General features: G+C 57.8%; 2 protein-coding genes across 24 annotated transcripts; one reads left to right on the top strand and one right to left on the bottom strand.

Annotated features, from left to right (window-relative positions):
- Positions 1–65: 65 nt before the first annotated feature.
- On the top strand, positions 66–22,094 carry HEXD (hexosaminidase D). Of its 21 annotated transcripts, none has more exons than XR_005652117.1 (16): positions 75–202; positions 597–729; positions 2,242–2,380; positions 3,444–3,553; positions 5,158–5,245; positions 8,905–9,069; positions 10,154–10,337; positions 11,041–11,112; positions 11,489–11,684; positions 12,376–12,458; positions 13,460–13,538; positions 13,588–13,709; positions 13,822–14,008; positions 18,510–18,651; positions 21,198–21,323; positions 21,736–22,094. XR_005652117.1 is itself a non-coding variant. In XM_039859441.1 (15 exons), the coding sequence occupies exons 3-15, from the start codon at positions 2,297–2,299 to the stop codon at positions 21,204–21,206; spliced, it is 1,404 nt and encodes a 467-aa protein (XP_039715375.1). In that variant the 5' UTR covers positions 66–202; positions 597–729; positions 2,242–2,296; the 3' UTR covers positions 21,207–22,094. The 21 variants fall into 21 exon arrangements, 18 of the variants coding, with proteins under 18 accessions (XP_039715375.1, XP_039715376.1, XP_039715371.1 ...); XR_005652116.1 differs by having other exon boundaries at positions 21,514–22,094; XM_039859441.1 differs by having other exon boundaries at positions 66–202; positions 13,608–13,709; positions 13,919–14,008; positions 21,198–22,094.
- Positions 15,079–20,657, bottom strand: CYBC1 (cytochrome b-245 chaperone 1). Of its 3 annotated transcripts, none has more exons than XM_039859467.1 (7): positions 20,570–20,657; positions 19,500–19,625; positions 18,732–18,773; positions 18,037–18,110; positions 17,375–17,471; positions 16,681–16,825; positions 15,079–16,281 (listed from the first exon to the last, which is right to left on the bottom strand). In XM_039859467.1, the coding sequence occupies exons 2-7, from the start codon at positions 19,582–19,584 to the stop codon at positions 16,161–16,163; spliced, it is 564 nt and encodes a 187-aa protein (XP_039715401.1). In that variant the 5' UTR covers positions 19,585–19,625; positions 20,570–20,657; the 3' UTR covers positions 15,079–16,160. The 3 variants fall into 3 exon arrangements, with proteins under 3 accessions (XP_039715401.1, XP_039715400.1, XP_039715402.1); XM_039859466.1 differs by lacking the exon at positions 20,570–20,657 and adding an exon at positions 20,326–20,491; XM_039859468.1 differs by lacking the exon at positions 20,570–20,657 and adding an exon at positions 19,908–20,302.
- Positions 22,095–23,405: the final 1,311 nt, after the last annotated feature.

Genomic DNA, 23,405 nt, shown 5'->3' with positions numbered 1-23,405 from the left:
ACGCCGGGAGAGCGAGCGCGAGGCTGGCGCGGCCGGAGACGGAGCGACACGCTCGGCCGGCAGCCCCGGGCCGCCGCAGGCCGGAGCAATCGCAGGCCGAGCGCCGAGCGCGGCGGCCCCGGGCGCGCACCCGCGGCGCACCCCGCCCGGCGCAGGGCCTCCCGGCTCCTGGAATCCGCCGAGCGGGCAGCGTCCGCCCGAAGTGCGTCCCCGCCGCGCCGTGCGCCCGCCCGGGGTCTCCGCGCCCTGTTGCGGGGTCTCCCAGCCCTTCCCTGGGGTCGCTGCGCCCTCCTCACGGGGTCCCTGTGCCCTGTTGGAGGGTCTCCCAGCCCTTCCTTGGGGTCTCTGTGTACTGCTCCGGGGGCATCTCCGCGCTTCCATCCCGGGGTCTTCATGCTCTGTTCTTGGGGTCTCTGCGCCCTCCTTGGGGGAATCTCCCAGCCCTTCCCTGGGGTCTCCCCGCGCCCCTCCCGGGGTCCTCGCGCCCTTCCCTGGGGTTTCCGCGCACCCCTCCCGGGGTCCGCGCCCCATTTGGGGGCACTGGCACCCTGGTGCTCAGCACGCATGTACCCCAAGGCCCTCTGCTTTGTGTACAGCTCTCAATTTCCCTTGAGAACCTTCGTCCGGGCGGATGAGGAGTGAGAACTTAATCAGCCCAGGCAAGACCTCCGATTCTGAATCAGCGGAGTTAGCAGTGAGAGTCATTCATGAGGATTAAGTCCGAAGAAGGTGAGTAATTTACTGGTTGGGGTGGGGCGGGGGGCGGGGACCCAGGATTCATTGAACTAAAAAGAGCTGTGCCCCGCCTTCCTGAACCTGGGGAATTAGGTGCCATCGGACTCCACTCAGGGCCCTTGGTGCGGGAGGGACCAGGACAGCTGCAGACCGACTTAGCCTGATAATGGCCGGGTCTGAAGTCATCCGCTTCCACAGACCGCGCAGCAAGGAACCAGAGCGGGGCGCTCCGCGCTCCGAGGAGATGGCAGACCTCTCTCCCCCTCTTCCTTTGCACCGTGCGGGGAGGTGGGGGGGAGGGCGGGGGGGCGGGGCGGTTAAGGTGAAGGACTCTGACGTGTCCGCTGCAGGTGGGGTGTCTCTGTTGAGTTTCCCCCAGTGTTACAGCAGTAACAGGGTCTCTGCTGGTCACCAGACGCTCACACCACACTGCAGACTTCTCAGCTGGAAAGTGTTCCTTTTACATCCATGCCCTGGAAAATAGACTAAAACGATTCAACTTCAAAAGCATGGCAGCTTTCAGCATGCTTTTTTTTTTTTTTAAAATAAAACTCCTTCCTCCCTCAGCTGGTAACTTAGAAACTGCCTTAAGAATTTTGTCATTGAGATGGTCTTGAGTATAATTTGTTCCACTCCAGCGGGTTGGTCCTGTGCGCACCAGTTTCCTGTGTGTACCTGCTGAAGTACAGACACCACGGCAGGGTTCGTGAACCTCTGTGCGAAATGCGGAGCTTGAGCTCTAGAACCACACACGTGACCAGTATACCGAGGTTTTCTTTCTGTTTCCCGTTAACCCTTTGTGTTTTTACAATAGATGGAGAAAAACAAGATTTCATTATTTCCCAAACGTTTCATCATTGCCAGATACTTTAAGATAAACTGCTCAGGCCCAATACACTTGTGGCGCATTCATTTTTCAGATTATCAATGGCCTCTTTTAATTATTTTTGCCTTATTCTTTGTTAAAATTACAGTCCCCATAGAATATGGTATGAATTCCAGGAGCACAGCGTAGTTATTTAACATGTGAGTGGCCTACTTTAAATCCTCGGGGGCTTTCTCTGCACCAGGGTGAAAGTTTGCCGCCTCTTCCTCCATACAGCCAAGCTGACGAGCTCTAGGGCTGTAAATTATTTTTAATGGTATCCAAAGTAAAATAAAATTGAGGGTAAGTTTTCTCAAGAAACATATCGTGCAGCCTGGAACACATTTGGAGGTATCCACCTGCCTGTTTTCACTGGCATGGTACAGATAGGAAACTGTTTCGCAGTCCTTTGTGTTTTTACAGGTGACAGCCATCTTACAAGGAAACCAGCGGTATGTATGCTACTTTAGCAGCAAATCACAATCGAGTGGCAGCGGTCCCTCTGTGTGAACATGGGGGGACATCTTGATTTGTGTCATGGTGGAGTGAGCTTCCCCGTGGTTAATGTTCGAATGGAAACGGAAAGCAGAAAGGGCAGAGAGAGGCCCTGGCCCACTCACAGCTCCGAGTTTCTCCCCCAGGAAGAAGTGCCCAGACAGGAGATCTGTGTCGTGTGACCTCACAGAAGACGGTGAGATGTCAGGCTCCTCACCGTTTCAGATGCGACTCGTTCATTTGGACCTGAAGGGAGCCCCGCCGAAGGTCTCGTACCTGTCAGAGGTAGGAGCCGCCTTCCACCTGTGGGTCACCTTCGCGTGGGTCCGGTCTTCACGTCGTGAGCGGTGTTCTGAAACGGGCACTTAGAGCCGCCACGGGGTCTGGGCGGGGTCACGGCACTGGCGGTGGCCGACGTCGCCTCACAGAATGGACAGCAGCCAGGTCAGCAGAGGAAAACAGGAAGCGCAAAGGAAGCCCACGACCTCTTCCTCGTGGGCTGATCTGCGTCCCTCAGAATGACACGTTGAAACCCTGTCCCCCGTGCCCGTGTGGGGGACGCAGCTCGGAAGTAGGGTCTTTGCAGATGCCGTCGGCATGAGATGAGGTCATTCGCGTCTTTAATTTACGGTCCGGTATTGATGACCCATCCGGTGAAGTATGGGCGGCTGATTTTTAGTCCCAAGCTGATGTCCTCCTTCCATCCGGCACGTCCCGGATTCTTGGGGAAAGGAAACTTTGAGAATACATCGACAAGAGTGTCACAAGTCACGTGAACTTACGACGGCCCTCACCTGGAGGTGCATCGCTGTTAGTGCCCACAGTGTGCCCTTTGTCACCCTGGCGTGACAGCAGACTGGAAGGAGGTCCCAACTGTGTATGGTAGACGTGACCTAGTCCTAGAAATCCTTGAGGATGGAAGTTCATGTCCTTTGAAGTAAAGATGGAATGGGGTGGGGGCCGGGCGAGGCCCCCGTGAGGTCGCAGGGACCAGCGTGGTCTCTGCCCTTTCACCTCTGCCACGGTTCCTCCCAGGCGCTCACCACCAACCTGCCAGAGCCCCGTAGGTCCCCCCAGCCCCCCGTCCCCAGCTAAGCCACCAGTTCGCTGCTGTTCAGAGACCACTCTGCTTTATGGCTGGCGGCCCCCGCCCCTCCGTCAGATGGGCGCGTCCCTGCGCTAGAGTTTGGTTTGTTGTAACACAGAACACACGTTCCAGGGTAAACGTTTACGGGGGATACGAGCATCAGCTACCGTCCATGTCCATCACTAACGAAAAGTCCACGTGCGACACACGTCTCTTTCCGCTCAGGCGGCCCCTCCTTCATGACAGCCCCCTTTCCCGCAGATATTTCCTCTGTTCCGTGACCTGGGTGCAAACGGCCTCCTCATCGAGTATGAGGACATGTTTCCATATGACGGTCCCCTGAGGCTGCTGAGGGCCCGGCATGCATACAGGTACCGTGCCGCCCTTGGGGGGCGGGCGGGGCCGGCAACAACCTCACAGCGCTGGGATGGTCCTCGTCCGTCTTCTTAAAGGCACGTCCCTTATAAAAATAAAACATGTTCCCTGAGAAGAGTTTGGGAACGTTTAAAAGAGAAAATAAGCCTGGACTATGACCCCCACAAGGAGGAGCCGCGAACCCGGGGTAGGCGTGGAGTGTAACGGGGGCCCCCCCGACTGGTGTCGCACCGTGGGTGGAGGGCTGCGCTGCGGGGTCCTCGTGGGGATGTGAGGGTTCAAGGAGAGAGGCTCGGCCCCAGTGAAATCGGAGACGGGGCCCCAGGGCACCCCGCCTGGCTTTGAGACTGCGGCATCCCGGCAGATCAGTGATGCATAGCCCCAGAGAAGAACGGGCAAAGGACTTCAGCTAGCACATCTCCGAAAAAGAAATAAAAATGGCCGATAGAAATGAGCCTCCTATAGCAATAAATCAGCAATGAAATGCCATCTCGGCTACCAGATTGGTAAACCTTTAAAAACTGTAATGCCCCGCCTTTGTGAGGGTGAGGAGAAGCAGACCTCCCGCTGGTGGCCCGTCAGGAGCCCAGCCCGGCCGTCCTGGGGGCGGTTTGGCTCTGTGTCGAAACCCCAAAGCGTTGAAGCCCCGCGTCCGCACAGGGGAGGGGCGGGCCGCCCAGGTGCTGGGGGCCTCACGCTGCTGCTTTTCTTCCCACACACCACGTTTTGTTCATTTGTTTGTTTTCTTAAGTGATAAAGAAGCCAGGGTTCCTGTCAAGCTTGGAAAAAGTACATTTTGGGTGAAGACAGAACATTATATAATCAATACATTCATAGACGTAATTAACTTAAGAGATGGTTCAGAAACATGCAAAAACTGGAAATAAGTGGCCTTCTTTGTGCAGTAAATCCATAAATGACGGCTCGTGTGGAGGGGCAGTCGCCACAGCGCCAGCCCCGGGCAGCCCACACCAGCTTCATCCAGAGGGGATTGGGCTCCCACGGGGCGAAGGCACAGCGCCAGAATCCCCAAATCTTCCTCTGCCCAAGGGTCGCCAGCTCTTTCTGCAGAGACCAGACAGTAAACATTTTAGGCTGTGTGGCCGTGTGGTCTCTGTCACCACTACTTGTGGGGCAAAAGCAGCCACAGGTGACATGTAAAGGAGTGGATGGGGCCGTGTCCAATAAAACTCAGTTTATGGACACTGAAATATGAATTTCACATAATTTTCATGTCACAAAATATTCTTTTGATTTCTCTCAACTATTTTAAAATTTAGAAGCCAACCGTAGGCCACAGGCCACAGAAACAGGCGGGAGATTTTCCCTCGAGCCCACCGGCCGACCCCGCTGTAGAACGCGGTTCCTTGTGCGGCCCAGTTTCTGGTGAAAGGACTTCGGCCTCCTGTAGCGTTTGGGTGGGAATAGCTGATGAAGAGCAAACCATCACGTGAGGCCGGAGCGGAGCACCGTTTCCCCACATTCTGGAGCAGGCGCGACTCAAACCCTCAGAATGTCTGTTAGCGACTGGCCTGACGAGGGGCTAGGGGCCATGGGAACGGGAGCTGGTGTGACCTTTGGGTGGCTCCTCTCTCTACAGCCCCTCTGAAATCAAAGAGATCCTGCATCTGGCCACACTGAACGAGCTAGAGGTCATTCCCTTGGTACAGACATTTGGACACATGGAGGTAAGTGGGAGGGGTGGGAGTCTCCTGGTGCCAGGTGGGGGTTTGGGGACACCCCGGGCAGGAAGCGCCGCACGGAGAGGCTCACTCTTGCAGGCTCTGCCCTGCGGTAGCCGGAGCCTGGGCGTGGTCAGATCCTATGTCCCGGGTGGTCAGATCCCATGTCCCGGGTGGAGGGAGCACAGGGCCTGCTCCACCCCTCACTCCAATTCCTCACGTCCCTGGAGCATCAAGACGCAAGAACCTGCCTCCTGTTCTGCACCCTCTTCTCACTTGGACGTGTTTCCTGTGTGATTGTCAAGTACTTTTCACGTTCGCGTCACACAGTGGGAAGCGAACACACGTGGACTTGGTGGCTCTCGGGTTCTGCTTCCCTCTGACCAGTCCACCCGTCAGACCTGCTGACGGCCCCTCCCGGGGTCTTCACTCACGCGTCGCGCCCCCGGAGCCGGTCCCAGCCTTCCCGGCCTACTCCCCCTGCAGTGCGATCTGGGTTCTCGTCACTTTCCACCACAGGGGGCCCTAAGGCCACCAGTGCCCTCCAAGTCCAGCGGTAGGCTTCTCCCTTTCCTGCTTGACTCTCAGTGGCCTTGGCATCCCCGACAACACCCCCAAAGCCCACACTGTCCTGTGCCTCGGTGTCCATTAGCCCCATGCTGTCCTATAGCTGTCACTGGACTTGGCGGGCCCCACGGCTCCACCCGACACTCCTCCCTCCTCGCTTCACGCTCGGTCTCTGGACAGTGACGTTTCCGCCCCTGCTCCCATCCAGGTCCCTCAGTGACCCCCAGGCCCCTTCCAGCCCCCCCACCCCCCACGCCTGTGGTGTTTCCCGTCCCGTGGCAAGACCTGCTGCTTCTGCACCCCCGAGTCTTGGCGGGGGGCGTCCAGAGTTCAGCCAGTTCTAGTCCGTGCCACTGTCACCCTCCTTGTGGCACCGGCACCTGGCCCACTGAACACCTTCCTAACGGCTGCGCCGTCATCACTCGGCGCCCCCCGCCCCCCACTGCCCACTGCAGGCAGTCCGATGGTGTCACAGTGCCGCCCGTCACACCACACTCGGGCTGGGTCTGTGCCGGGGCAGCCGTGCAGGACCACAAAGTCAGGGGCCTCAAGCTGCAGGGTTCGTTCTTTGAAGCTCTGGAGGCCAGAAGTCCAAAGTCAAGGTGTCGGCAGGGTCGGTCCCTCCCGGAGGAAGACGTTTACCTGTGTTCCTTCACCATGAGCCTGTCCCCTTTGCCGAAGCAGCTGTTCAAGTGTTTTGCCCATTTCATTTTCTGAACTGTTGAGTTTTTAAGGTTCTTTGTGTATTCTGGACACAAGTCTTCCGTTAGATATATGATTTGCAAATATTTTCTCTTGAGTCTATAATTTGTCTTTTCCTTCTCTTAGCGTTTTTCAAAGGGTAAAAGTCTTTAATTTTGATGAAGTCCAATGTATGTTTTTCTCTGACGAATTATGGTTTGGGTGCCATTTCTAAGAACTCTTGGCAGTTACCAGGTCGTGAAGATTGTTTCTTTCACTCTAAAGTTTTACACTGGCACAGTTTCCATTTAGACTAATGATCCATTTTGAGTTCATTTTTGTGTACGGCGTGAGGTGTAAGCTGAGGTTCCCATTTCCAGTCTTTTCTTTGGAATTGGGAATCGCCTTTGCGCCTTTGTCAAAAATCCACTGACCGTCTTCACGAGCGTCTGTTCCTAGACGGTGCGGTCCCAACGACCTGCGCATCAGCTCCTTGTCGCAGCCACATTGTCCGGGTTGTTACAGCTTTATTGTAAGTCCCAAAATCAAGTAGTGAGATCCCTCCAACTTTCTCCTTTTCTAGAATTGTTTTCACTATTTTAGTACTTTTGTCTCTCCATATGTATTTCAGACTCAGTTTGTCTATGTATCTACAAGAAGCCTTGCTGGGATTTTGACTGGAATTGTGTTAAATCTGTAAATCAGTTTGGGGGAGAATCGCTTCTTTGCTATGTTGCCTTTTTCAATCCATGAACATTGATTCCACGTTATTCCCGTAAAAGTGTTTTGTTTTGTTTTTTTCTTGATGCTTTCAAGATTTCCTGTTTATTTGCCTTTTAGCAGTTCGGTTACGATGTGTCTACCTGTGGGTTTCTTTGTATTTATTCTGCTTGGGATTCGTTGAGCTTCGTGAATCTGTAAGTTATTATTATTTTTTATCACTCTTGTGAAGTTTTGGGCTGTTTCTTCGAGCGTTTTGTCTGTCCTCTCTCCTCTCCTCTAGGACCCCCTTTGCACATAACACCGTCATGCTCGATGTCACCCTGATGTCACCTCACACTGGGTCTCTGAGGTTCCATTCATTTTCTTCTACCTTTTCTCTCTTGTTATTCAAATTGAATAATTTCCATTGATCTTTTGTCTCAATCATTCATTTTTCTGACATTTTAAATCTGGTGCTGAGCCCACCAAATGTTCTTTTCTCATTTCTATTATTGTGAATAATTTCTTTTAATTCTGAGAATAGATTCATACTAGTTTCTTTGAAATGATTGTCTGATTAGTCCAACATCTGGGCTCACTCAGGGTCAGTTTCTGTTGATTGTTTTTTTCGCTGAGTCTGGGTTCCACTTTCTAGTTTATTTGCACATCTCATAATTTTGGGTTGAAAATTAGACATTTCAGATTATACGTTATAGCAAACCTGACTTTCCCCGCTGCAGGTGGTTGTGAGTGGCCTGGACTCACTCTGCAGGGCCTCTCCTGGCTCGGTGTGTCGCTGATTCTGCCAGTTAGCTTCTTGTCATTTTCGTTTTCAGCCTGGCTTCCTAGGGATCATCCCTCTGACTTCACAGCTGGTGGTCAGCCAGGGTTTGGGCAGCTGTTGTGCTTGAGCCTGTAAGATCCCACCTTGTGCCTAGGGAACTGGGGGGCGCATTCAGAGTTCAGAGAGCTCTCACTCTGCCATGGCTACTTTCTACCCATCCCTCCCCGACCCCACGTGTGCTCCCAGTCAGCCGTGCTGCACTGTGTGACATCTCCAGCTGCTGGCAGCTCACTCTGGTGGGAATCGCAGAGTTTGGGAGAGTTTGCTGCTTTTACTGACAGTGCCCCAGGGGGCTGTGTTTACCTACAGCCAGCCCTGGGCAGGAGCGGGTGCCACCCAGGCCGAGGCTGCAGACCCTGTTCCCAGTCTCATGAACCAGTGCTTCTCAATTTGCTGTCCACCGTTGGTTGACTTCTGGAGCCCTGAAAAGATGGTTTTTGACAAATGGTTCTGTTTTGTTCCTGTTTTGGGGAGAGGATGTGCCAGCCTCTTCACAAACCACATGAGAAGTCTGCCCGGCCTATAATCTTGCGTGCGGACGGAGCTGGTCTACTCTGTCTTCTCGCGAGGCCCAGTTAGAACTGGAGGGAAAGGAAGGGCTGGGACAAAGCTGCTGGACACCAGGCCAGGGCTCTGCTTCCCGTCAACGCGTCCCCTCGGGTGGCCGAGGCCGTCCTCACAGTGCCACGCCTGGCCCTCAGCAGTGACTTTGAGCAGGTGTCAGAAGTTTAAACCAAGGCTCGGCCCGACACACCTCAGAGGCTGGGGCCAGGGGCACAGGCTTCCCTCGCAGGGGGTCCTGTGCTGCGGGAAGCTCAGGTGCCAGCTTCTGTCCCGTGTCACCAAGCTCCCTCCTGTCATCTCTCCGCAGTTCGTGCTGAAGCACAAGGCTCTGGCCCACCTCCGAGAAGTGGCGCTTTTCCCCAACACCCTGAACCCCCATGAGGCGGAGTCCCTGGCACTGGTTGGAGCCATGATCGACCAGGTCATGGACCTGCACCCGAAGGCCCGGTGGCTCCATGTCGGCTGCGACGAGGTGGGTGCCTTTACCGCTCCGCTCCCCCGTCCTGCAGCGGTCCCCTATCTTCGCTTTGAGGTCACCTTCCCCTACCTCGTGGCTTCTCTTAAACGGAAAAATAGCCCACCTACTGAAGGATGAAGGGGTGGTCAGGGAGGAGGTGCCCAGGGAAGGCTCTGGTGCCACTAACTGTGGCCTCACCCAGGCGGACCTGCGGGCCCAGCGGGCACCTGCGGCCATTCGAGGGAGGGGCCGGGGCCCCAGCGGCCGTGCTGCCCACACCCCCAGTGGCGGGACAGCCAGATGCACATCCTCGGGTGGCGGGTGCGTGTTCACACTGGTTTCTGGTGGGAGGAAGTCTTACCCGGGGCCGTGGAACCTAGGCAGACGAGGTGGTCCCCGGGGTACCCGGCCGGGTCCCCAGCCCGCGCCCTTTCTGCTTCACTCCCTCTCAAGAAGCTCGGCCTGGCCGGGACGGTGCCCGGCCAGCCACCGGGCGTGGCTGGGCCTGAGCTAGGACACTGGTTTGCAGCCATTTCAGCCCAGGACTTGATCCTTTTCTCCAGAGGAAAGTCTTTGGCAGTAAAATACACGTAACGTAAAACTTGCCATCGTAACCGTTTTAGAGGAGGGATCAGTGACTTCCAAGTCCTTTTACGATGTTGTGCACCGCCGCCACTGTCTAATCCAGGACCCCTGATCCCACAGAAGGAAGCCCCCTCTCCCCTCCCTCAGTCCCCGAAGCCCCTCGTCTCCCCACGTCTGCGGACTTGTCCCACCGGCACGTTTCTTGGATGAGCTCCACGCTGTGCAGCCTTTGTGTCTGGCTTCCCACGGAGCACGCTGTGCTTTGCTCCTGCTCGTGGCTGAGCTGTATCCAGCGTGTGGACAGACCACTTGGTGGTGGCCTCCTTCTGGTGGACACCTGGGCTGTTTCCGGCCCCGGCTCTGTGGCAGGAAGTCTTGGGTGGAAGGTCTGGTCTGGGGGATGAAGGGTCTCCTTCGCGGCCGCGTCCTCCTCACAGGCAGCTCTTGGGCGCGGCGTGTGTCCCCAGTGGGGACAGTGATGCAGAGGGAGTCCCCCCATCCTCCTTCCTCCCAGGTCTACTACCTCGGGGAGGGCGAAGCCTCAAGACGGTGGCTGCAGCAAGAGCAGAACACCAAAGCCAAGCTGTGTCTGTCCCACGTGAAGGCAGTGGCCAGCCACGTGTTGGCCCGGCACCCCGCCACGATGCCCCTGCTGTGGGACGACATGCTGCGGGGTGTCCCCGAGGACCAGCTCACAGGTCAGCTCAGCAGGCGAGACCCGTGAGTCTGCAAAGCTCTGCCGTCTGGGCAGGCGTCGGGCCCGCGTTTTAGATCTCACACAAAGGGCCTTTTCCCCAACGCTGTGTTAGATGCTGGCGGGACGGCAGCGAGGAGTCTGAACTGGACGCGGCCCCGAGGGCCCTGGCCATCGGAGGGGCTGAGGCGAGGGTGACAGGGTCCTGATCAGCCTTGGGGTCCCCGCCGCCTCGGCCCCACCTTGCCTCCAAGGCCTGCCCTACAGGGGCCGTGGCCGAGGTCCACACGGGGGAAGCAGCGGCCTCTCTGGCCGCAGCCCGACCTGCCTGAGGCTCTGGGGAGACACAGGGTCGGCGTGGCCTGCTCAGCCCGGCCAGAGCCGGGTCCGTGCTCCAGGGTCCACACTTCTGCCAGACCCAGGTGTCCTCACGGCAGCCACTACACACGTGTGGCCACTGGGCTTTAATTAGAATTTAGAATTAAATCGCACCCCAGTGTGATTCTGGTGCCCCTGAGTCAGCTTGCAGTCGGTCAGTCCCACGGCCGGCCGTGTGGCTGTGGCATCACCACTGAAATCAGCATCGTGTTGAGTCTGCGTTAGGGCCACGTGTCCTAGAGAAGGCGGCTGCGTCCCCCTTTCCCGCGAGAGGAGCGAGGCAGGGGCGCCCACTGGGCCGGGCACTCACGGCCTCTCTCCGCCCTCAGCGTCAGGGGTGCCGCAGCTGGCGCAGCCCGTGCTCTGGGACTACGGGGCCGACCTGGACGTGCACGGCAAGGGTCAGTACCGCGTTGCTGGGGAGACGCCGGAGCCCCCACTGCCCGGCCGGGGAAGGCAGGGCCTTGGGCCCGCGGCCCGTCAGAATCCATGACGGAGGCCCCTCCCCCGGAGCCCCGGCCGCTGGGGTACGGCCCTCGGCCTGTGCCCTGTGCCGGGCCGCACAGGATGGCCGTCCCAATGAACGCTCGACTGCGGGCCGCCTGTGAGTGCGGCAGCTGCTCTCGCTGGCGTGAAGCCCCCCGGAGCTGGGCCCAGTGGGCGCGGGCGCCTGTCCGTTTTCCGGGGGACAGCGTGGTGTCGGGCGTTCGCGCTGTGGGACCACTGGCTGTGGCCTCCTCGGGCCCAGCCCGTCTCCGCTCTCGCTTTGTCGCCCAGCCCTCCTCATGGAGAAGTACCAGAAGTGCGGGTTTTCCCGGCTCTGGGCCGCCAGTGCCTTCAAGGGGGCCACGGGGGCGAGCCAGGCCCTGACGCCCACCGAGCACCACCTCAGGAACCATGTGCAGTGGCTGCAGGTGGCGGCCAGCGGGCCGGCAGACGTGCTGCAGGGCATCGTCCTGACCGGCTGGCAGAGGTGAGGCCACGCGGGCTGCCCCATCCTGCGAGGGTGGACGCAGCTCTGGTCCTGGGACCACTGCCCTCCTCGTGTGTCTGGTGGGGGGGGGCTCTGTCCTCCCAGCATTGGGCGGAAGGGAAGGGACGGTGCTCTAGGGGTATGGGGAGAACCTGGGTCCCTCACTCACAGGCGGCCCCCAGTTCGTGTGTTCGCTGGGATGGCCGTCCTGTGTGGCCCGACACAGGGCACGGCTACCTCCTAACTCTGCATGGGGATGCTGCTGGGTGTCAGGGCCACGGAGCACACTGCCCCCCTGGCTGCCACGCCTCTCTGACTCACGTGCATGCCCACGGCCCCTTGGAGGCCACACGCTCACAGCTCACATACAGTGGGGTTGGGGACAGAGGCCAGCTCTTTAGGATTTCATACCAGTTTAAAAGTGTGGCTTGAAATGAGCCCCTGGTCCCAGCCAGATCTTGGCCGCACGTCCTACCCTGTGGTCCGGGGTGGGGGTGGGAGGCACCCCAAGCCCGGGTACCGCTGGAGGCAGGCCCACTAGCTGAGCCCTGACCCTTGTCCTCCTTTGGAAGATGAGTCAGAGGCCGACTCATTAAGGATTTCAGGGGCAACTGGAGAGCCCGGAGTTGCAGGCAGGGCCTCATGGGCGTCTGGCTGGGTGGCGAGAGGTCAGCGCCCTCTCTGGATGCAGGTATGACCACTTCTCCGTGCTGTGCGAGCTGCTGCCCGTGGGGATCCCGTCCCTGGCCGTCTGTCTGCAGTCACTCCTGCACGGTACGGTCACTGCTCCTCCCAGGAGGATGGGCAGAGGGCAGCAGGTGTGGAGGCAGGCATCCTCGGGGCTGGACCAGTCTGCATTAGTGGTCAGGGAGGGTGTGCCACACCCGGTCAGCCACCCCCCGCTGCTGCCAGCCCAGGCCTCCAAGCCTAAACCCAAGACAGGCGGGGAGGGTAAGGCCCACCTGCATGTGGATTTGCCCCCAGAGACAATGAACCCCTAAAGAAATTCATCGAGGGTGGGGTGCCGAGCACCACACTGACTCCCCGATGCCCAGTGTGGGCAGGGTGGGGATGGACACGGTGCCTCGGCCCTCATGGGAGCTGCGGATCAGGGGTGCGGGCTGCTCATGGGACTGTGTGTGTGTGGACTGGCGCCATGGGGAGCTGAGCTGGCATAGACGGACGTCCCCCACAGCGAGGATGCTGGGCCAGCACCACGTCCAGTGGCCGGCACAGCATCCAGTATTGAGAGTGGCCAAAGGACGGGCATTGGGCTCTGTGTTCCCCGGGCTGCACGTCGGGCTGCTGAGACCCAGGGGCCAGGGAAGAACGCGCGCGTGCTGGCCGGGTGCCCGCGTCTGCGGGGCTGGCCGGCCTCTTGCCTTTGGGCCTACGGTACGGCTACCTCCCTGCACCCGCCCTGCCCGCCACACCGACGAGTCCTGGAGGTCTGGGCACACCTGCCTGCGTCGTGGCTCTGGGGCCTCCGTGTGAGCCCAGCTGCAGCCCTGCCACTTGGCGTCCCCCCGGTGGGGTGTTGCCAGCAATGTGGCCTCCTCTGAGTTTTAGTAGAACAAACACGTTTTCACGTGTCTCATGGGAAGCAGCAGGGTCTCCTTGGGGTTGGCACACATAGGCTGACCTGGCCAGCAGCCCTCCTGGGCCACTTTACCCACCGTCTAGGCCTAGAGGCCTGGACAGGGCAGCCAGGGCAAGGCAAGCCCGCCCTCCCTCCTCCAGGCCCTTCGACCACCCCCGTCTGTGATTGGTTTTAGGAGGTTTTGCCGAAGATGTTAAAGCAAGAGTAGAGAACTTCCTCGGGATTTCGAGCCTGAACATCACCGGTTTTACCAGGTAGCCCCCTCCCCCCGCCCTGCCCCTACCCCCACGGTGCTGGTCTCAGCCCCTCGGTTCTCTGTGCAGTGCAGGGACTGGCTCCTTCCCTGGCAGCGACATCCTGGCCCTCGTCACGCAGGTCAGCCTCCACCTGCACAGCTCCGTGGACGAGCTACTGCAGAGGGACAGGTGAGCGGGGGCAGGGGAGCAAGTCCCCCAGCCCCCATGGGACAGGGAGGGGGCGGCCTGTCCTGCACCAGGAGTTTCTAGAGAGGAAACAACTTTTTACATTTTTTCCCAGTCGTTTCAAACGTGTCATTTCAAACATGTATTTTAAAACTGCACGAGGCCGCCTTGCCAGCTGCGTGGGGCCCACTCGCGTGTGGCTTTGCCCTCAGGTACGTGACCGGCTGGTTCAGCCCCTACCACCGCAGGCGGAAGCTCATCCACCCGGTCATGATCCAGCACATCCAGCCCCAGGCGCTCAGGTGCTCGTTCTGCCCGTGCGCCCGCCCAGGGTGCCTCTGCCTAGCGCCAGCAATGTAGCGATTGGTTACAGCAAGCTTTCTGCGTATCACAGCCACGGGTCCCCAGATGAAGCACATTTGCTGAGCTGGCCGTGCCCTTCCCCTTAGAGAAGCTTGGGAATTCTAGCCAGAAAGGGCGGGGAGGGGGGGACCAGAATGACACGGAAGGGGTCCAGACTCACCATGGAGCCAGGTGGCCTGGGGCGGCCCGAGTCCTCCCCGGCCCCGTGGACACGGGGTCCCTGGCAGCCAGCCCTCCCCGCTGTCTCCTGGCTCGCCGCTCTGGGCGAGTGTAAGGAGCACGACCCTGCCTGCCAGTCATAAAGTGCATCCCAGGTTCAGGTGGTGGGCGGAGACAGCTGCTCACTGGTGCCCGACAACGCGGACGGGGACTGGGCCGGAGCCGGGCTGACGCGTGGGGTCGAGGCCGGGAGCCGTGCCCAGGCCCTCACCAGGCACTCGCGGCTGTCTGGGGCCCGCAGTCTCCTGGCCAGGTGGAGCGCCCTCGCGGGGGAGCTGGAGGCCGCCCTGCAGCGCGTCTTCTACCCCGACGCCGTGGACGAGTGGCTGGAGGAGAACGTGCATCCCAGCCTGCGGCGGCTGCGACAGCTGCTGCAGGACCTCGGGGAAGCGGCTGGCGCTCAGGCCCCACAGGCCAGCCCCGGCCCAGACCCCGGTCCGGAACCCTGACGGGGCCTCCCCACGCCAGCGTCCAGCTGCGTCCAGCCTGCGGCAGCGCCCACAGTGCAGACGGTCCTCGCCGGGGAGAGGAGCAGGAAACGTGGAAGGGCGCGCACGTGTTCCCTGATCCACACGGATGTGAACGTTTTTGAAATAAAAGCCAGAAGGCAGGCTGATGGCTCTAGCAGACTCGGCACCCCAGCCTTGGCTATGGTCAGGCCTTCACGGGGGCCCCAGCAGCAGATCCAAAACCACCCAGTCCGCACCTGGGTGGGGGGCAAATAGACCCCTCCCCATCTTTAGACAGCACCTCAGCCCTCGGGATGAATGAATGTACCAGAAGCCAATCACAGCGTTTCACACTTTTATTTTAGGAAAAAGCATTTTAGATTTAACTATTTAAAAACATAACTTCAACAGGGTTAAATGACTATGTTCCCAAACTAAAGGCTGGATGGCCTGCTGAGAAGGGAGGGGACCCCTAGAAACTGCTGTCCTTAGTGTCACCCAGGCAGCCACACCCCGTGGTGTCCCCGGCTCACTCCACCATCCCCAGGTGCAGCCTCACTTGCCCTGCTGAGGTGCTCCCAGTGCCCACTCGGTCCCACACACATGGGCCCAGCTGCTAGGTGTTCCCAGGGCTCGAGAGAAGCTCGGAACCTGGTTTCTGAGGGACAGGCCCTGGCTTAGAGGCTGGAAGAGGGGACCTGGGCTGAGCGCAGGGACCTCCAGGATGGCACGCTCCCCGTGATGGCTACAATCCCAGCTGGGTCCAACATGAGCCATCGTGGTAGAGGGATCTGTGTGCCGGGGAGGCCCTGTGGGGGGCTGCAGCAGCCCAGGAGCCATAGGCAAGCACCTCACTTGTGACCTGAGGACATATGGCCAGGAGAGGGGTGCCGCCAGAAGGCTGGATGAAGTGGGGCATGCTGGGGTCCTCAGAGCCTGGCCCAGCTGCTGGCCCCACACTTGCCTGCTGGCCCCCCGCTGGAACCTGTCAGTTGGAGTTCCGCAGGGTCTGGGCTGGCACACCACCCTTCCCAGCTCGTGCTCTACCTCAGGCACCAGCCCTGGCCCCGCCCCCTGGGGGGCCTGGGTGTCCTCGGTTCAGAGGTTTGAGTCCCATGTGGCTGGTGGGTTGTGGGACAGGTCCGTCCAGACCGGGCCGTGCTGCCAGTCACCCTACAGCCCACGCTGCCCGGGCAGGGCCCATCTGATTCCAAGAGGCCCAGACCTGGGCCTTCCCCAGACACCCTGTGCCTGCCAAGAAGCTCCAGCTGTGGCTTTGCTCAGGGCAGATCAAACAGAAGTGGCCGGGGATCCTGCCCCCTAGCTGCCAGGGACACAGCTGGGTGACATGGAGGGAGGCTCGCTGGCAGCCTGTCAGGCCTACAGAAGCGCCGTCAGAACTGAGGCCGCGGCTCCATGGGTGTCAGCTCTGGCTCCTGGGGCTATCGGCCTCACTGTCACTGCTCTGGGACAGCTCCCCGGGACTCTCAAGGCGATGCAGCTCCAGGAAGGAGGTGATGAGCTTGGCAATGGCTTCCACGTCACTGGGCCAGGCCAGTGCCAGGAAGAAGGACGTGTCACCACAGTAGGTGCTAGCCCCCCACGACAGCCAAAAACCCACGCCAGTCTCACCCTGGACCATCTACCTTGGGCACCCCAGGGCTCCCCACCAGAACTAGCCCCTTTCCATCCTGGTCCCACCCTCACCCGGCCCCAGCCCAGACCACTGTCCTGTAGGGACCCAAGGTCCCGTCCCTTCTGGCCTCATAGGGCTCCTTATGTCCCCAAGGGATCCCAACATCCCGTAGCGGTGGTGGCAGGCCTGACCCCCAGCCTCCACCACGGCCCTCCTCTCTTGCTGCCCTGCTGTACTGGGCGGTCTGCTGTGAGGGCCACCTGGCGCAGGCAGGCCTGGCTGGTCACGTCGCCTGCCCTCAGCTTACCTGCGGTGGCCCATGATGGCGCTCTGGGTGAGCGGGTGGGAGAAGCCTGTCGCAAACCGCAGCACCACCACGTAGCCCTTCCCGAAGTACCGCACCTTCTCCTCCTCCACGTTCACGTCCCGGATGTCATTCAGCAGGACCACCACTGTGGCGGGGACAGGGCGTGGCCAGGTCAGGGGCAGTGTCCCCCACCTATGTGCTGGGCATGGTTGCTTCAGTGCCACATCACCCTGGCCATGAAGCTGAAAGCGCTGGTCACTATGTCCCAGAAGACAGGCGAGACCCTGACCTCGGATGTCACAGGTCAGTGACTGCAGTGCGGGGACATGCAGCTGCTGGTTAGACGGAAAGACCGGTGGACCCATCATGGCCCCGAGAAGCCCGCCTGCTCCCCTGAGCAGTCTGACGTTTTGGGGCAGCAAGCACGTTGCCACCCGACGCCCGCTTCACCCCCAGCTGCTGGCAGTGCCCTCCTGGGCGACCGATGAGCTAGGGCTGCCCAGCACTGCCTTTCAGGCAAGGACATGTCTCGGGGCACCCCAAGTCTGCGAGGCGACACACGACCCTGGTCACCAAGGGGCCCGTGAGGACCAACCCGTTTACAGTCCGCAGGCCCGGGCCCAGCCGTCACAGAGCTCGCCGCCCTCTGTCCGGCCCAGAGCCGCCAGTGTCCTGTCCATGCCCCATGCCTCACCTTGGTCGTGGCCCACTCTGGAAAGCGTCAGCAGCTTCCTGTACAAGCTGAATGTCTTCAGCACGACCTTCCCCGTGCTCTTGTCAAAGATGGCTTCCTGCAGAACCGGCCAGAAGGGGGTCACCCAGCTGCCCGCCTGTGCATGAGCCAACCACACACTCCAGGGAGGGGGCCCAGCCTCGCTGACCATGTTCCCCCCTCACCAGAATGGACACTCAAGAACGGGGTGGCCCTTTTTCCCTCCCATCCCATTGGAACTTGAATCCCCAAAGGCCCAAGTGCTCTGCCAACACCTGCAGCCTGACTCCTTGGACACCAGACACGTGTGGGGGCGCTGGGGCTGAGGGTGAAGACAGAGCAGGGCTCCGAGGCAAGTACTCTCTGCTCTCTGCAAGGTCACCACACAAGGGGACAGAGGATGGAGGTCAGAGCTGCATAGGGCCAGGCAGCTCGGAGGACTCATGGCGGAGACAGGGGCAAGGGCCGGTCTCCGGGGGAGGTGGACTCGCCCCTCATTTTGTTCTGTGCTGTGGCAACAAACACTCAGTGGGGAGGAATCTGGGTGAAACCAGAAGAGCTTCAGAGAGAAAAACGGCTTCGGAGGGTCCCCTGGCCAGGACCCGTCATGGGCGGGCGACACTCTGGACCCGGGCTGGGCTTACCTCCCAGTCCTCCAGGTTCTGCAGAGCCACGAACAGGCAGCCCGTGACATAGAAGAGCTTCCAGCCCAGACTATCTGGGGGCAAACACAGGACACGGCGGTGAGGGAGGCCGCAGACAGGCGAGACCCGACGTGCCCACTGGGGCTCCCCGCCAGCACAGCCACTCTCCCAGGCACTGGGCAAGAGTGGCAGCTGGTGGCCTGGCCAGCTGCCTAAGCCTGCAAGGCCCTCCCACCCAGGACGGCTGCCATGCAACCAGGACCGTGTGGGTGGCACACTCGGCCAGCGCTGCCCTCAGCTCTCCTCTGGGTGTCTGCTCCAGACAGGCGGTTGAGTCTGCCTGTCACGACATGTTTGTGATGGCGGAAAAGCGGGAACGCTTATGGGGAGCGGCTGCAGATATGGCTCGTGCCTGCAAGGGGACCTAAGCGGACACCAGAGAGCACCTTTTTGAAGGATGTGTTTTGACACAGGAAAATGCCTGAGACGTCGGGACCGGAAGGCATAGACTACGAGGGACATGGGCATGAAGGACACGGGGGGCACAGAGGTGGGGCTGCGCCCAGAACCGTCGGGAAGCGGAGGTGCCTATGTTCCCGAAGATGTGCTCTGCGGGTTACGGCGGATGCGCCTTCCTTCGCTTCTCTACTTCCACGGGGCTGGGGTAGGCGTGGGGGGGGGGCGGTGCCCCTCACCTCCACTGTAGTAGGCAGCGGCCAGGCCGATCGACAGGATGCCTGCCAAGAGAGAGCAGTGCGTTCCGACTGGGCCGCCCCCACCAGCCCGCAGCCCACCTCCTGCCCGTGGCTGGCAATGGCTGCAGGCGGGTGGCGAGGGCAGAGACCGGCAGGCTCGGAAGTGGGGGAAACAGCCAGGAGCTTCGTCCAGAAGCTTGACATGGGCATCACCCCAACAGCACACGGTGTGGAATGAAGACCGAACGCAAAGGACCATGACACGGCAGGTGAGGAGACCCAGGCAGTGGCATGTGCAGGGTCACGGAAGAGGGGGACCAGAGACAGCCATGAAGGCACAAGGCTCCTCCCTCACACCTCTGATCCAGCCCACGTGGTGCAGCTGCCAGGGGGTGCAGGACCCTCCGATCGGCAGGTACGGGGACAGAGGCCAGGGCAGTGACCCCCTTACTCCTCACAGAGGAAGAGGAAAAATGGGCGCACTGTTACCCAGCACGTAGGCCTGTGACATAAATTAGACACCTGTGGCCAGGTGTGTGAAAGCAAGTACAAGGAGATCATGGGGATCTCAGAGAACATGTGTGAACTACAGGGTGTTAAGTGGTGAAGAAAAGACGAGATAGACGCACATCACCTCTAAGGAAACCCCAGAGAAAGAAAGAAAATCGTTGCTTTCGGGGATGGTAAAACAAGAAAAAACATTGGTTTCATTTTCATCCTTTTTCAAAGTTATGTTTTTTATCTTGCGGGGAATATGGAAACCCTTACCAACCAGCAGGGACCAGGACCTGATGCCCGGCGCCCTCTTCAGATGGAGGCAGGAGCTGGTGCGTGTCTCTACTTGCATGTACATCCCTGGACCGTCAGGTACCACTCTCAACGGGAGACCGGGGGCTGGGAAGGGCAGACACACGGACAGTTGGAGCCCTGCAGCCACTGCCCACAGACAAGCGCCCAACTCACCAGAGCAGGAAGCTGGGCCTGGCCCCGTACCGAGGCCAGCACAAGCTGGGGAACCAGTGGCCTGTAATGGCCGCAGTCTCTATGCTCAGGCCTAATTTCCTCTACAAGGAAGGCCCTTCTCTGCGCCGTTATATTGACCGCACTAGGGCTACGTCCCCTGCTCGGACTCACAAACCGTCAAGCAGCACTTGATAATCACCTGCCCTGTCTTACCTGGAAACCTCAGTCTCAGAAACTGCTAGCCCCCAGCAGCCTCCGTGCTTCCGGCACCCTACCAGAATGTACCAGAACGCCCTCATTTCCCTGTGCTGGCTTCCACCAAAAAAGGGAACTGCGAGTCTCATCATGGTTTGAGTCAGCTCTGGCACGGATCAAAAAAGCCACTCTATGGTCTCCAGTTGCTGAGATGGGCTGCACCCAGCGGGGGCCGCAAATCCAAAAGCATGGGCTGCAGCCCCCCAGAAGGACTACTGACCTCCACTCATGGAGGAGCCCCCCAGCAGACCAATACACCCAAGACGCAGGCCCAGGGGACCCAGTTCTGGGGAGCTGCCCAGAAGGTGCCTGCAAAGTCAAGCTCCTGACGACAGTGGGCACAGATCACCCACACACACATTAACGAATCCTGCATCTTGGCACATCACGCGGCTCCCTCCCTGACGTGACTTATCGGTCCCCACGCGCGTCTGAGGGGCCCGCGCGGCGAGGTCACGGGCCTGAGCGAGGACCGCCAGCCTGCGGCCTGACCCCTGCAGCCCCGGGGTCGCAGGCTCACCGGCCACCCCGGGCCGCGTCCCGAGCCCACGCTCCTGAGGCGCGCCAGCCCCACCGCCCGCCCCGCGCCACCCCGACGGCGGCCACCCCCCGGCGCCTACCGAAAACGCAGACCAGCAGGCGCGGGACCGCGGCGGGGGCGGGGGCGGGGGCCGCTGACTTCCGGGTCGGGGGCAGGACGCTGGCTTCCGGACCCACGGGGCGGGGGCGGGAGGTACTACTTCCGGGTTGGGTGGAGCGAGACGCTGACTTCCGGGGTTGGGGGCGGGACCGCAGACTTGGCGGAATTAGGCGTTTGGGTGTCGTTGTGACTCTGGTCCCGTGAGGGCCGTGCATCCTCCCAACGGCCGGACTCTGGCGGAGTGAAGGAGGTGAGGGGCCGCGACAGCGCTGACTTCCAGACCTCCCATTTAGCCACCCGGAGTGGGAGACAAGGAATTCATCGCAGAGCAGCCCCAGCGTCGCTGCAGAGCTCGCACAGCAGGCAAACGCAATCGGGCAGCAGGCGGTCTGTACCGTGCCCGCCACGGGGTGTGGAGGCCCCAACCATGTCCTGAGAGAACGTCTGGTGTAACTGAACCTTTAGGAGGTCTGGCATTTGTACCTCGAAAAAACCGTTTAAAATGGCGGGAAAAGTACGAGGTACCTAAAGTTAACCTAACGACAGATGCGTGCATATTTATGGTGAAGATTGTAAAAACTTGCCTTTTTTTTTTTTTTTCCGACCAGGTGAAGTAAACGAACCCTACCTGGAACAGGAGAGCCGCCACCACACAGCCACTGCCTACTTCAGTGGCCTCCAAACTGGGGTGATGGAGATGATCTGCAAGATGCTGGGAGAACGTACTGGAGCTCGTATCCCTTATTTTTGTCTTTTAATCCCTTTTTATGTGTTTTATAATTCACATAGATTAATACAGCCATGCATGAGATCGCCTTATAAAGAAATATGCATACATCAGTGTGCATGACCCTACAAGTTTTACCAGTATAGACAATGATAAAAATTTAGAAGCAATTTTTCTCCTTTACCAGTTAGCTTCAGTTACTGCATTAGAGTCACCTGCTGGGCTTGTTGAACCCCAGACTGCTGGACCCTGTTCCCAGAAGTGGGTGCGGCCTAAAAACTTAGATTTCGCAGAGGCTTCTGGTCCAGGAACCACTCTCTGAGAACCTCTGTTTTAAGCTGCAGCAATACTAGGCTCTGCCTGAACATGGTAGTTTCCCTAACCTGACGCCTCAATTCGTATCCTGTCTTCTTGAAAAGGCTCTCTGTTAAGATCTTACACCATCTTGAAGGTCCATTTGAATTGTTATCACCTCCTTTAAATCCTTCCTGTTCGCTGCAGCTGGAAGTGATCTTATTCCTCTGAATTTAGCTAGAACTGAGTTGATACCCAGAAAATTCTACTTTGCATTACAGTTATTTGCATAATTCCACCTTTCCTACATATTATAAACCATTTAAAGATGAAGGCTGCACTAGCATTCTGCAAATATTAAATGAATGAACAAATGGTATCTGATTTGGTTAAAATCTTGCTGAGTATTGGTCATAGCAAAAGACTGGAAATAAATATCTGTAAGTAGAGGACTGAGCGAATAAAATCTATATTGTGCCAATTACCAATGCATTATATCAGCTCTAAATTCAAACTTCATTTCCTGCTCTATGAAAATGGATCTAGTCAGTAGAGGGTGCTAGAGAGAGAATGCAGGAGGAAGACCTTTTCTTTCTGGTTCTTGGAAAAAAGACTGATTTCAGGTCTGAAGCAAAAAAAATGAACAAGGAAATGTATCAAAAGCAAAGAGACTATTAGTGTCTTGTCAGAAGAACTTCGGAGTCTAACTGAAGAGATTCTCATTGCAGAAAAAAGGTAAAAGTATTTGAGCATCAATAATAATCATTCAAGAGAATTGAAGATACTCATGTTTAAATCCCTCATTTATCACGATATATTTTTAAGTTTTTTGTTCATTTTTGGGGGATGCTGAGAAACAAACTGGGATTTTTTGACCAATTAATGAAGGAAAATAATCGCACATTTGTCCTGCCTTTATAAAATTTAAAATAGAGTAACCAAATAGTGGAGAAGTTCTCATTATAGAAATAATCCCTCTAAGAAGTGAAGAAGAAATGGTAGGATTAAAATATCACCCTGAGGGAAGGATGGAGGGACAGACAGATCAATCGATCTAGGCAATTTCTTCAATAGCTGGTAGATATATAACCTCCCGATGGAATTACACAACACCGTCTATGAAGTAGTCTTGTCAAAAAAATTCAACCTGTGATCAAGCCACTAGAATGTTCTAATATCCTTTACTGAATCAGAGGACGAAAGTACACTGAAGGACTCCACATGGACTCAGCAACTGCAAGAAACCCTACAGGAGACAGCTAGCTGTATTTCCTGGCTGGAACTTGCAGATTTAAAACAAACTACCTTAAGACGTGGAGCTCTCTGTCCCATCTTTGCAACTTCTAAGTGATCCTCCAGTTACTTCCAAACAAAAAAAATTTTAAGAGAGACTTAATACACAAACGAATTGGTTTATAGATAGGACACAGTGAACCTTGTTTAAACCCCAATTTAGACTAAAGAATGAAGTGATTGGGGAAACCTAGACACTACATTTTTGATGAAATTAGGTAATTGTAATTTGCTTTTTTCACACGTGGTATTGTGTTTACATTTTTAAAACATCAACAAAAATATATACAAATGACAACCTAAAATTATCCTTTTATGCAAAAAACTGAAGGAAGGTGTTTCCTGAGGTGTTGACATGGATTTGAGCACTGCAGAATGTTACTCTGCCAGCCAGTTAGGACCTGAATTCAACTGATGAATATGTTAAAGTTGTAAGAACCAAAAATTATATTTAAAAAAATTAATGGAAAAAACATAAAGGTCCTAGTGAGGTTACTGGAAC

This window comes from Pteropus medius, unplaced genomic scaffold, assembly GCF_902729225.1.
Source record: "Pteropus medius unplaced genomic scaffold, Ma_sr-lr_union100, whole genome shotgun sequence".
NCBI classification, from domain to species: domain Eukaryota; kingdom Metazoa; phylum Chordata; class Mammalia; order Chiroptera; family Pteropodidae; genus Pteropus; species Pteropus medius.
Note: the sequence above shows the minus strand (reverse complement) of the source record. Positions and strands in the feature narration are given on the sequence as shown.

What these genes read in the sequence shown, in the direction of transcription:
- HEXD (XM_039859428.1), top strand. Translation starts at nt 2,297, where the DNA reads ATGTCAGGCTCCTCACCGTTTCAGATGCGACTCGTTCATTTGGACCTG. An exon ending in CCCCGAGGACCAGCTCACAG is followed by an intron (nt 10,338 to 11,040) that starts GTCAGCTCAGCA and finishes CTCCGCCCTCAG; the next exon opens with CGTCAGGGGTGCCGCAGCTG. An exon ending in GTCCTGACCGGCTGGCAGAG is followed by an intron (nt 11,685 to 12,375) that starts GTGAGGCCACGC and finishes CTCTGGATGCAG; the next exon opens with GTATGACCACTTCTCCGTGC.
- CYBC1 (XM_039859466.1), bottom strand. An exon ending in CAGAGTGGGCCACGACCAAG is followed by an intron (nt 16,826 to 17,374) that starts GTGAGGCATGGG and finishes TCCCCGCCACAG; the next exon opens with TGGTGGTCCTGCTGAATGAC. An exon ending in GCCATCATGGGCCACCGCAG is followed by an intron (nt 16,282 to 16,680) that starts GTAAGCTGAGGG and finishes GGCCTGGCCCAG; the next exon opens with TGACGTGGAAGCCATTGCCA.